The sequence below is a fragment of the Lissotriton vulgaris genome, chromosome 4_1, assembly GCF_964263255.1.
Source record: "Lissotriton vulgaris chromosome 4_1, aLisVul1.2, whole genome shotgun sequence".
Taxonomy (NCBI): Eukaryota; Metazoa; Chordata; class Amphibia; order Caudata; family Salamandridae; genus Lissotriton; species Lissotriton vulgaris.
The window spans coordinates 1,351,285,072-1,351,297,901 of record NC_141691.1 but is presented as its reverse complement, the minus strand read 5'-3'; the positions used below and the strand labels follow the sequence as shown (position 1 = coordinate 1,351,297,901).

Sequence of the window (12,830 nt, the reverse complement as noted above, 5' to 3'; positions counted from 1 at the left end):
GGCGCTTGAGGGGTGCGTGAGCATGTCCAAGGCCAGAAATGTCAAGGTGAAACCTCAGAAGGTCATCTTTGGCCGGCCCCAGCCTCTCTCAAACATGGCCACCTCAACGCCGAAAGCTGAAACGCCCCAGCGGCCCACGGCGTCGGGGGACGAGCCCATCACGAAGGCCTTCTTGGAGTCGCTCTTCCTCACATTGAGGGAAGATATCCAGTCAGTCAAAACCGAATTCGCCACAGAACTGAAAAAGGTGCGCCGCGATGTCGACAGTATCGGAGAATGTGTGGCCACACTTGAAGAGAAAAGCGACACCACGGTTAGGGACCTGACAAGGCTGCAGCAGGAGGTCATTCGGCTGCAGGACCAAAATGTGGATTTGCAGATGCACCTGGAGGACATTCAAAACAGATCCCACAGGCACAACATCCGGAGAGTCAGAAACACTGAGGACACCCGGGACCTGTTTGCTTTCGCCACAGGTCTTTTTCGGCATATTCTAGGTGACTCCGGCGCAACAGACATCGTCTTAGACCGAGCACACAGGGTTTGACCTCCTCGCGGTCCAAATGCTCCACCTGCAGATATATTAGTGTGTGCATAGGACTTTAAGACCAAGGAAGCTATCTTGTCCAAAGCGAGTTCCCTCCATCCGATTTAGTTCCAGGGTCAGTCCCCAGTACTGTACCAGGACTTCGCGTTGATCACATACAGAGACGTTGGCAGTTCCGCCTTGTAACTGATCACCTGAGACGGCAAGAGATTTCGTACTCCTGGGGGCACCCATTCCGTCTCATCTTCTGTTTTAATGGTACTTTGCATCAGATACGCTCATTGACGGAGGCTTGCAGACTACTGAGCCTGACCACACCGAGTGAGGAGGGCGACGCAGGTGGCCCGAATGCGGGCCCTGCTGTCTACCCGTCGGGCTGGCAGCGTCAAACGAGGAGAAGACGCCCTCGCAGGCCACCTGCTTCAGAAATCGCCCAAAGCCAACGAGGCGCGCTGGTTACAATCACGGAGGTACTAGCAGGTGAGGGCTCGGAGGACATATGACGGCCCACACGCAAATCCACATTCTGGAACCCATCTGACGCTTCCGTGCTGTTCTGGGTGGGCGGCGGAAGGGGGGGATGTTTCTCCTCATTGACCGTACCATGGACCCTGTGCGGTTGTCATTCCGCTCATCTTGGGAGGACGGATTTTTTTCAGCAGTTGTTCTCGTTCGTAGAGTTTTGGGATTGGGGAGATATGGGGGAGGTTTTGTTGGGTGGGGTTTTGAGGACTTACTTTTTGTATTTGGTGGGGAGGGTCCCCCTGTCCACAATTTGCTGCTGCTGCTGCTGCTGCTGCTGCTGCTGCTGCTGCTGCTGCTGCTGCGCCCCCCCCCCTACCCTCCAACTGCTCCCATGCCTTACGCGCGGGGTTCCAGCTCCAACTTCTCTTATCTCCAACACTAGATGGCACCCAATCTGCTTAAGGTATTGACTCTTAATGTCCGGGGTCTAAATAACTCCATCAAACGGCGGGCAGTCCTGAACTTCTTTTAACAATCAATGGCAGATATCTGCCTCCTACAAGAGACCCATTTGCTACACAAGGACCACCACAGGATGAAATTCCACGCCTTCCCAACATAACTATTCTCTTCACTCCCCACTAAGACAGCGGGGTGGCAATTTTGGTTTCCCGCTCCTTTCACGCCAAAGTAGTCCGGAGATCAAGGGCCGTCTGCTCACGCATCAATTCCTAGCGGCGGGGCAGTCTCTCATCATAGGGTCGGTATATGCTCCCAACGATGGTCAGGATAAATTCTTCCATACAGCACTCACTGACGCCACAGCCAATTCGGAGAGACGCATACTCCTGGGGGGAGACTTGAACCTGGTCTTTGACAACCTTGTAGACCGCTCATGCCATCGCACTAGTCAGGTAGGGGCTCTCTCACAGGCGGGCTTAGCACACCTTTAAGATCTGGGTTTCGTTGACTTATGGCGGCATTTCCACCCTCATAGTCGGTCCTATACCTATTACTCAGGGGCCCACAAGACATACGCTAGGCTGGACTATTTCCTGTGCTCCTCACAACTACTGGCCGTAGCTACAGACGCTGAAGTTCTTACTGCATCTTTATCAGACCACTTCCCAGTCATGGCCTCTTTCTATTACCACCACAACGGCATTGGTGCCTTCGCGATTCACTTTTACACCAACCTTCCATTTTTGACCGACTCAAGACCACGATTGCGAACTATCTAGCCCTCAATGCCAACACAGATACTTCCCCGGCGACTCAATGGACTGCCCTTAAGTGACGGGTGACTGAGTTGGAGCGGATGCATCAACTCACCGGAGCGGCCAGGGCCTGGCGTCAGCTCTGCACGGAGCAGAAACAGCTCGCAGCACTGGACCAAGACAAAGCTGAATACGCAGCCCTCCGCTTACGGCACTCCTACTACACAGGGGGTAACAGGTGCAGTCGCATTTAGGCTCTCAAACTAAGAGAACTGAGACAGAGACAAGGGATGCAATCTATACGTACGTCTAGAGGCGATCTAGTCTCCGAGGATGTGGCTATAGCAGAAGCCTTTAGGGACTTCTATGCTAAGCTTTACTCGGGTGACTCCCTTGACGAGCTCCATGGCCTAGAGTATTTAGATGGCGCGCGGCTTCCCCCACTGTACCCCGCACAGGCTGCTTACTTGGACAGGGCTATTGGGCTAGAGGAGGTAATTGCGGCCATCTCGCGTCTCTGACTTGGGAAATCCCCCGGCCCAGATGGCTACTCGGCAGCCTTCTACAAGACATTTTGCCACCAGGTGGCCCCCATACTGCGTGATCTTTTTAACACGTTTGTCCACCCCGGTGCTATCCCGGAGGAAAAGTTGGAGGCCTCGATTATAGTTATTCCAAAGCCTGGGAAAGACACCACCAATTGTAGTGCGTACAGGCCGATTTCCCTTCCTAATATTGATATTAAATTGTACACGAGTATCCTGGTGACGCGCTTAGTCCCTTATATGCCGCAACTGGTGGAGCCAGATCAGGCAGATTTTATCTCACAGAGTCAAACCAGTGACAACACAAAAAGGGTATTACACCTTATAGAGTCAGCGTCGCGCAGCCAAAAGGACTGCCTGTTGCTGGCTATAGACGCAGAAAAAACCTTCGACCGGGTCCATTGGCCATACCTAGAACAAGTTCAACAGCAGTTCGACTTTGGGGAGGCCTTGTGTACCAGCATTCTCAACTGCTATCGCTCACCCCGTGCTACGGTGCGGGTCAACGGCAAAACTTCCTCCCGATTTATATGGAGCCACTCGCACAGAGAATTCTTCACCACAGCCTCATTGCAGGGATTAAATTTGGGGGGGATATTCACAAGATTAGCCTATATGCAGCCGATATTTTGCTCTCCATCACTGAGCCCCCTCAGACTCTTCGGGCCCTCTTCATTGAGCTGCATAACTTCGCACAACCCTCGGGGTTCAGGATTAATACGGACAAATCAGTCGCCCTTAATATTTCACTCTCTGCGTCCACACTAGCCCACCTAAAGGAGGAACATTCTATTCAGTGGTCTAGTTCCGCTGTTCCCCATTTGGGAGTGCAATTGGGCCCCAACATTCCCACGACTGTTATAGCTAACCTCGACAAGCTCAGCGCTCATATACGCGGGGAACTGCGCAGATGGAAATATCACCCCCTTTCATGGTTGGGTAGAATATCTGCCGTCAAAATGACAGTCCTCCCCCAGATCCTTTACATTTTTCAGACCCTACCCTTGCGCCCCCCGGTGGGCTGGATCCAGCAAACACAGTCCGAACTCGCTCACTTCATTTGGCAAGGTGGAAGACCGAGCTTTAAGCAGGCAGTTGCCGCCCTTACCCCAGAACAAGGTGGGATCGAGATACCCGATTTGCAGCTTTACTTCTACGCGGCACAGCTCCGATATCTAGTGGAGTGGCAGCGCCCGGAATCTGAAGAGCACTGGCTGTTCCAAGACCAAGCTGTAGCGGGTATGCCCCTGCAGGGAATCCTTTTCCTCCGGAAGCACCATAGACTGCCCAACCTCTACGCATCCTACATCACAAGTACAACTCTGGAAGCCTGGGATCGCACAGCGATTATGCAAGAGCAGACATCATTTCCCTCCCCTATGACTCCTGTGTTCAATAATCCTGATTTTACACCAGGACTGAATCCCAAAGCGTTCAAGGCCTGGCGTCTCTCCCCTTGTCGGTCTTTGGGGCATCTTTTTGACTTAGAGGGCATTATTCCGTACCCGCAACTTAGTGCAGATTACGGCATTCCAGAGACAGACAGGATGTCCTACCTACAGCTTAGACACTGTACACTAAAACCTCAGATTAAACCTGGAGCACAACAATACCCAACCCCTTACGAGAAGTGGCTGGTTACCCGATCCTCAGACAAAAAATTAATATCAGACCTATGTAAGCATCTCCTTGCGGCCACCACCCATACCTATAATACGGGCAGAGCACGCTGGGAGCAGGAATTGGGGAGGGAGGGTTGATGCTCGCTTCCCTTATGTGTTCTATGTGAATTGTCTACTGTTGACCCGCTCCCAGCATTTACTGTAAGACTACCTTTACTGACATCTGAGGTCTGTACTGCACTGTCCTGAAGGAGCAGGAGGTCCAGTTCCCCGTTTGTCCTGTTATGAAGCAATAATAAAAGATTTAAACCAAAACCGCAGTTCTAACAACGGAACAAATACACATTAACATATGGTCAGCTGTGGTTTTGGGACGTTTAGAGGCCTTCCGGAGAAAATACTACACAATTACACAGGACCTGGCTAGACAACAATACAGAGCGACACAACATAAATTATACAACATGGGTGACCGAATGGGACACCTGCTGGCCCGCTGAGTAGGAGGGAACTACATAGGAGAACTCAGCAGGAAAGATGGCAGCCAAATAGATCAGGAACAGGACATTGACAAAGAATTTGCAAGCTATTACAAGGTTACTATACTCTAAAAATATGTGCTGCACAGAAGAGGACACAGTACTTTCTGCAAAAATTAACACTTCCAAAACTGGAGGACGAGAGCGTGACTATGGGGTTTATCTATCCCAAGTCCTTAAAAGGTTCAGAATAGGTCAGGAGTTGCGTAGATGGGTTGGTCTCCTGTACAAGGTTCCAGCAGCAATAGTGAGTGAACAGAGTTCTTTCCAAGCGATTTCCATTGGAGAGGGGCACCCATTTGGGCTGCCCCACTCCCCTTTGCCTTGCATATGGATCCACTGGCATGTCGGGTTACAATGAAGGCTGATGTGCTAAGCTATCTAGCAGCTGAGGTAGGTCAGATAAAATAGATTTGTATACAGACATGTTGCTGTATCATTCAGACCCTAGAACATCGATTCCTGTGGTACTTTCAATCTTCAGTAACTTTGAGAAGCATTTGCGGTCTCAGAGAAACTGGGACAAGTCAATCCAGTATGAGTTGGGAGACTGGGCCATATTAAGAGACAGTCCCAATTCCCTGAGGGTCTCGCACACAAGTGTCAGATACTTTGGCACTATGGTCACAAGGGACCAGGAAGAGTTAATGGAGAGTTATTTAGAGGGGGTCCTTAGAGAACTGCAAAAAGATACAGAGAGATGGAGGAAACTACCTTTATCGCTGATGGGACTAGATTTAAATTATTACAATATCCAAATTCCTCTATGCCCTGCAGAAAACTCCTTGGAATGCCCCAGCAACATTTTTTTCCTTCAGACTAGACCATTCACTCTGGACACTGCTCTATTATGATGAAGAGTCCAGAACAGCTCTATGCACTCTGCAAAAGTTGGTTTATAATGGGGGATTATCGCTCCCAGATATCCAAGCCTATTACTGGGCAACACAACTTCCGTTTATAAACGACTGTAGGTTCACTCGGAGGGAGGATGCGGCGACTGGAGTGGAGAGCGCCATTATGGAAAAACAGCTGTCTAGTAGAAGAGGACTACTTACTCTTACTCAGGGCGCACTAATGGCTTGGGATGAGGCGGTGAGATATGTGGGATGGAGGGGTAGGCTAATGAAAGCAACTCCTCTCTGGAAAGGGAGCCAACTGAGGAAAGTCAACAAACTGAAGGGGTTTCTGAGGATGGAACTCCATAGGGATCTCCATGCTTTGAGATATGAGCCAAGAGGGAGACATCAAATTGTTTGAGAATTTACAAATTATATAAGATTTGACCAATCTACAAATATAGCTAACGGACACATGACTTGGAGGCAGAAGAGATAGACTGGATAGACTTGCCTGTCAATAGTCAGGCCACAGGAGGGCAGAGTCTTACTTGACGTACTCCCAAACAAGGCGGTCTACCTCATATTCTGCACCCTGATTAACAACAGGCCAGATAATCTCCAGAAATTTAGGGAAAGAGGGAAGGCAGATCTGGGCAAACTGGAGGATGTCACATGGGAAGCAACCCTGACGCACTCCTGCGAGTCGGTCATAAAAGCCAGATTTAGATTCATCCAGCTAAAGATACTCCACAGGGTATATTTTAACAGACGTAGACAACATAAAAGGGTTGGAGCCTAAATCAGTTAAATGTTAGAAATGTAATGCAACGGAGGGGACATTCTTTCATATAATTTGGTAATGCCCAACTATAAGAGGGTACTGGCCGAGACATCCACAGAACTAGCAGTGGCCCTCAGGGCCTCGACATCACAATTCACAATTTTTGGAATCCAACGTGACGTAGACTTGCTCAGGCCCTAGCTATTATTTTTGCATGCTGGTATTGGTAGTGACGAAGCGAGACATCGCAAAGATGGGGGTAACACGGAAGCCCCTTCAATACAAATGGAAAGGATGGTGTATGAGAGAAGAGGATGTCGAAATAAATGTTTGTCTGGGGAGGTTGGAGAACATACAAAGGACTGGACGAACTCAAATGAATCAGATGAGATTAGGGGAATAGTATACACCTCAGGATCTAGCAGCCTGGAAAGGGCGAAAGCAGTGGCTGAGAGTTAACAAGGGAAATGTAAAGTGAACCCTTCTGCAAAACCAGCCCGCTCGCCTGACAGAGAAACGTGACAAAAAGGGTCTGAGAAATGGAATAGTGTTGATGTAAATTGTGACAAACGGTACTGTGCTTATTTAAGTCATGTAGAATTAAAAAAAAAACATTGAAAACTGCAAATTCAATAGCAAATGAAAAGAAAACCGTCTGAAAAAGGTGGAGTGATATTTATTGTGCTGGCCTTCTGACACATGTATCACACAACCTATAAGGCTTAAATGCCATAGTAAAGACGTAAACGTTTCAAAAAAAAGTTTCAGCAAAGACAAATATCATGCACTCTTACTTAAAAAGCTTTGGCACAAAGCAATAACAGACTTGCAAATTATATGCTTTTATTAAAAGCACATCTTTTAGCCCTCAGTTTTGCAAACTAATTGATAACCTTTTTCTGTCCTTTTAGTCTTGTAATGCCCTTCTAAATCAGCTTAATGTGGAAAAATTACAGCAGGCGCTTTAGTCTGAGTGAAGAGGGTTTTCCAGGAATTCAACCTTGTAGCCTCCAAAGAATTATCAGAAACTCACATGACGGACAAACTGTTCAGAGCAACAAGACAGGAATTTATAGATTTCCTTAAACAATCAGCTGGTGTACCAGACGTTTTTTCACTGCTGGTATAGTGCTCTTGGACAGTAAAAGAATGAAACGTGGTCTGAAATGTAAAGCTGCTTCTGTATTGTAGTTATGTAATATTTTAATACAGTGACCTAATCATTTTCTGTTATCACCTCCCTGACGTCTGAACCAGGCCAAGAGCTTGGCTTTAAGTTGAAAGTGCTTCATGGACAGCCTCTTCACTTAGAGTACAATCAGCAAGACCAGCCCCTTTCTTTGAAAAATGTCTTTCAGAATTTGTTGTTAGAGGTTCTGGGCAGGTGTCGTTCTTGAATGACCAAAGCAGATGCAGAACATCTTGTGTAAGGAGCAAGGGCACCAATAACTAATACCCCGAATTTGGTTAACTACAGTAAGGGGCCTCCTATAACACCGTTACATAGCACTGTTGGTCAAAATGCTCATGCTCGAGTCAATGAAGGTTCAAACCTGGCTTGCACCCAAGGTCTAGGTCTGGCTAGATGCTCATCCTCTTCAAGTACCAAGCTATTTAAGCTCAGCGCTGAACTTCCAGATGACTGCCCCTGTTCCATAATCCGCTGCCCCCCGTGAGGCAGTGCCCCCCCCCCCTGTTTTGCGCATGCGTACGCATGCGCACATTACGGCCGATGACGTAGTACCACGCCCACCATCATTCCGTGACATCATGATTGCGCATGCTCTATTCGAAAATGGCTCGCGGCCGCGGGGTCCTTGTGCCGACCTCTGTACACAGCCCGTCTCCGTCTTACTTGGTGAAGTTTGCTATTAATGAAATAAATACATTGTCCTAGCCGTCCAGTAAAATAACATTAAGTCTTTTTTGTTATTGTGTAGTCTTTCCGGATGCACATTAGGAAGAGGATGACACTGCCTTTTTGTTTCGATTATCTAGAGAATGTAAAACAAACCCAGAGTAAGGGTGTGGACATCCAGTTGCCTGATTACATTTCCTGCTGTAATCAAACCTCCATCATAGATGGTGATTAACATGACATTAATTAACATTAATTTAGAACTGTTCCAACCTCGTACACCGCCTCGGGCTGCTGGCGGCTTGAAGCTGTGAACAATGTTGGCACAAGGACCCCGCGGGCGCTCTCTGCCCTTCTCCGCCCCGTGACGTAGGGGGTGCAGCCACTCACAGGGATACAGTCACTGTCGGAACACCCCGCTTTCCACTCGAACGGTAAAAGCTAAATAATACTGTATCTGTTGAGTGAAGGACAGCTGGCAAAAATGTTGCTGTTGGCATGAATGACATCTGAAATGTGTGCAGTACTGTAATATTCGTCCACTGCAATTTCGTGCATTTCGACAGCAGAGTGTGAGATTTTGTTGGGACAGGCGCAAAGATCGGGCTGCCAGACTTGCGCCAAAGACCACAATGCCCTTGCCTGGTAAGGGCCCCCGTGAAGAGTAAGGGTTATTGCCCTTGGCACGGAGATGTGACAGATGGAGGACAGACACTGAATACTACGCAGGGCCCCAAAGATGCCAGTCACCATATTCATAGCACCTGCAATCCGTGTATGTCAGGTGGTGTAAGGGTGTGTGGGGGGGGGGGGTGAAATGGAGGTAGAAAGAAAGAGAGAGAGAAGAAAGATAGAGAAACAGAGAGATAACCCTGTAAATGCTTCTGCAACCTTACCCACATGTCAGGAGAAAGGAGCCACGTAGAAGGAAGAGGGCCATTGCCCAGAACCCACGAGCAACTAAGAAGACAGCAGGCCGTGAGCCATGGAGCCCCCGAATCTCAGGAGTGTCTTGCCGCATCGGAGGAGCACCAAAGGCAGCAGCCACTGTGACTGCAGCTTCCCGCTGTCTGGACAGAGTTGAGCTGCCGAGGTGTGCCCGGGGACTTGGAACTGCCACTCTACGAGGGCAGTTAAGACCAACAATCGGGCAGCTTGGCCCTGGGGAACTTAGTTTGATTAAAGCACTCCAGCACAGGGACTCTGGGATCTCTCTGCAACAGAGCCCCCACAGAACTTCAGAGACTTTTACACCTTAAGGGCCTAGCTTGGATGAAACCACATGTGAAAGGGGAATAACCATCACCGGGGAAGTGGGACTGGAAAGCGGACATGGGTAACGCTAGTGGGCTTGCCTCAAAAAGGCTGTATCATTTGTAGTTGGTTCCCATAATTTGTGTAGTAAATAAATACTCTTATGTAAAAGCAAGAATTTGACCAGACAATCATTTATTGGGGTTGCTAGATGTACTTTAGTTGTGAACCTGTGGCCACCTTACACCTACCTTCTCCCCGAGAAGCCTTGGAATGCTCATCCCACACTACCACTGAGTCAAGTGCTGACGGGGTACTTGGCTCAGTTGTTCTGAGCCCATAGTAAGGCTGGGCCCCGGGAACATCAGGAGTAAAAGGCCTCAACCACCACGGATGAGACCAGTAACTCCTGCATGGCCCGTGGACCCCTGGAAGAAGCTGTGATATGCTGCCCATCTAGGAACTACTCAATCACCCACATAATGTTATCTATCTGCCATAATGTCATATCGGGAGAATTAGAGAGGCAGTACATGTACTCTTGACACAAAGGGGCTACCCGTGAATAGGATGTAAAATATTCTAGAACAAAACAATAATAAAAGCCGTTTGTCATTCATTTGGAACTACAAGCAATAGACAATTTGAAATGTATGGCCCTAGAAAATTATGCAATTTAATAATATATAAAACTGCACTCCATTTAGTATTTGAAATGAAATAAAGGGGTTGCTACATTATCCCCAGAAGCAGATGTTGCCCTCTGCCTGGAAAGCCGCAAAATACCTCTTCACCTATGGAAGTAAAGACCTTTGCATTCTTGCACATGAACGAGATGCAATTGTTAACTTCGTTTAATTTACTTTGTGAGGTATGAGGGGGGAAAGGAAAGAGTAATTAAGCTAAAGATTTAAAGAATAGAAGAAAGATCCTACTACACTTATTTGCGAGCAGTGTCGAGAACTATCCCCGTTGTGAGGAGAAAAGCACGGGGTTAAGAGGGAAGCACGTCAGGTTATCAATGCTGGTGCAGAAAGGAGAAACATGCATTTTCGCTTTGATGCAAAGGCAGTGAAAATACTAGAGTGTCTCAGTAGTTTACTTATTCGGCCTGATGAGCCTTAAATGTTAACCCCCACAACCTGTCTTTCACCAGTCATTGTCCTTGGATTTTTAATCCTCTCTGAACCGGTCATAGAAAGAAACCCACCTTTCTGTGTCTTTCTTCTGCTCTGTAATTACATGACTTCGCTCCATTCTTTTCTTCCCTCTATATCCATACACCCCTAATCCTTTTCCTAGTATCATTAAACTTTTCTTCAGATAAACATGAAGCCGCTTCAATGTTCCCTTCTAACCACTTGTTTGACCCTTTTTCTATATGGTACACTAGGATTAATATTCTGTAATAAGACTTGGCCTCAACTGTTGTTACAATATAAACCGTACTAATACGCAGTTGGTAGAGCTTGGCTGTTTTAGAGCATCAATAAATAAATATTAGCTACAATCGAGGTCAGGCTGGGAAGCCGAGTAGGGAACTCCTCCCAGTGACAAACAATGGTCATACTGCTGTCAGCAGACTGGGGAGATCACGGCTAGTAGCCGGCTGCACATAATACATTTTACATTTCTACAATGGGTCTATTACACCCCGGCTCGGCTGTGTCGATACGGCGCAGACTTAGGGTGACCAACTGGCATGGGTGCAAATTAAGCACAGAGAGTGTAAAAATTCAGGACAGAGGGTCAAAATTCAGGACAAAAATTCAGGACAGTAGGTCAGAATTAAGGATAAAAATTTGGGTCAAAAGGTACATTTTACAGACACATCAGAGGAGGTCACGCAATATTACATAAGTAAACAGACAACCAACACAAGCACAAGTCAAAATAAGTTTATATTAGGTTGCGAGAACCTTACACTGCATCTGTTGTTTGCCGGAGTGAAACTTAAATACCTGCGTTTGCATATTGGATGCACCTGGTAACATTAGCCAAAATGAGAAAAGTTTGAAGAAAGAGTGGGCAAATGGTGCCTTTCCAAGAATATTTGAGAAAGCAAGAAGGTTAATAAAGCAATTGTGGAAGTGATGTTATTACATCAATAACGAGATTTCATATGATAATGACGTAGGGAACCTCTTATTCAGTATAACCACATAGCTGTTAGTTTGTCTGACATGGCTGCTCATATCTCTATGCCCTGTCTCCTCTCGAGCCCCAGCCTTTATCTTCCCTCCTGCCAGGCCCAACTGTTTTTGTGTTTCCCCTTATCTCCACCTAGTTCCTAGACAGTCAACCCCTTGTGCTGCCTGTGTTCTCTCGGTTCCAGTACTTTGTTTGTGTGCTAGAAGTCTCCTGTGCTACCGTTTGACACCTTTACATTGCTCGTATGCTCCCTCTCCTCTTGATGCTCTTTCTGGGCCATCAGCCTCTTGTGGTATCCTTCGACTCCAGCGCTTAGTCCTGCAATCCCTCCTCCCTGTGCTCCCTCCTTCACTGCACACCCAGCCTCCTGCAATCTCAAATCTCAGAACATTCAGGTAAGTGAATTCTCCAGATCATTCTAAAATACTCTGTTCACAACAAACGCACACTAACTCTTGTACATGCAAAGAACTATCCAGAGAACTGACCGACAAACCTGCAGAACCATTCCTACAGTGACATAATTGATCCACATTATCATTAAAATTCTCTGTTCACAACTCCCTTACTCCACACATGTATTCAATGTTGTGATTCACCGGGGTAGCGATCGTAAAAAAGCCTAATTCGTGAGGCCTTCACATCTTTTGCTAGTGGGATACGCTAGATGCACTGTGGGATAGACTACCTTAAATCATTCTTTATGTTAGTCTGTCTTCTTTATGTAGCCACACAAAGGAAGGCAACAGAATGGTAGGCAACAACATCATCAAAATATAAAGAAGAGTAAAATAACTAAAAGCAACATAACTAAGGAAACAAGACAGTGAGTACTCTAGCTTCCCATAAGCCTGAAAGAGTATGTGTACGCTTTTGTGGCAAAATACACGGTAACACTTTGAGTTTTTATTCATCCCTCTGCTTTGCCGGTTGTCCACTGAGCAGTAGTTTCACTATACCATAACTATACCGGGTGCGTAGGAGGCACAGCATAAACAGGAGTATATAA

At 47.2% G+C, this 12,830-nt stretch overlaps 1 protein-coding gene across 4 annotated transcripts in view; it reads right to left on the bottom strand.

Moving 5' to 3' along the window:
* Positions 1-12,830, bottom strand: part of PTPN2 (protein tyrosine phosphatase non-receptor type 2) — a 567,657-nt gene that overhangs the window by 459,406 nt on the left and 95,421 nt on the right. Inside the window, exon 1 of one of the 4 annotated variants that reach the window (XM_086965578.1) lies at positions 9,313-9,428. The exons of the other annotated variants lie outside the window; for them this stretch is intronic. Within the exon in view, the coding sequence (XP_086821704.1) occupies positions 9,313-9,318 (6 nt within the window). The 5' untranslated portion in view covers positions 9,319-9,428. Of the gene's footprint in view, positions 1-9,312; positions 9,429-12,830 lie in introns of those variants that run through there. 4 annotated transcript variants of the gene reach the window in all.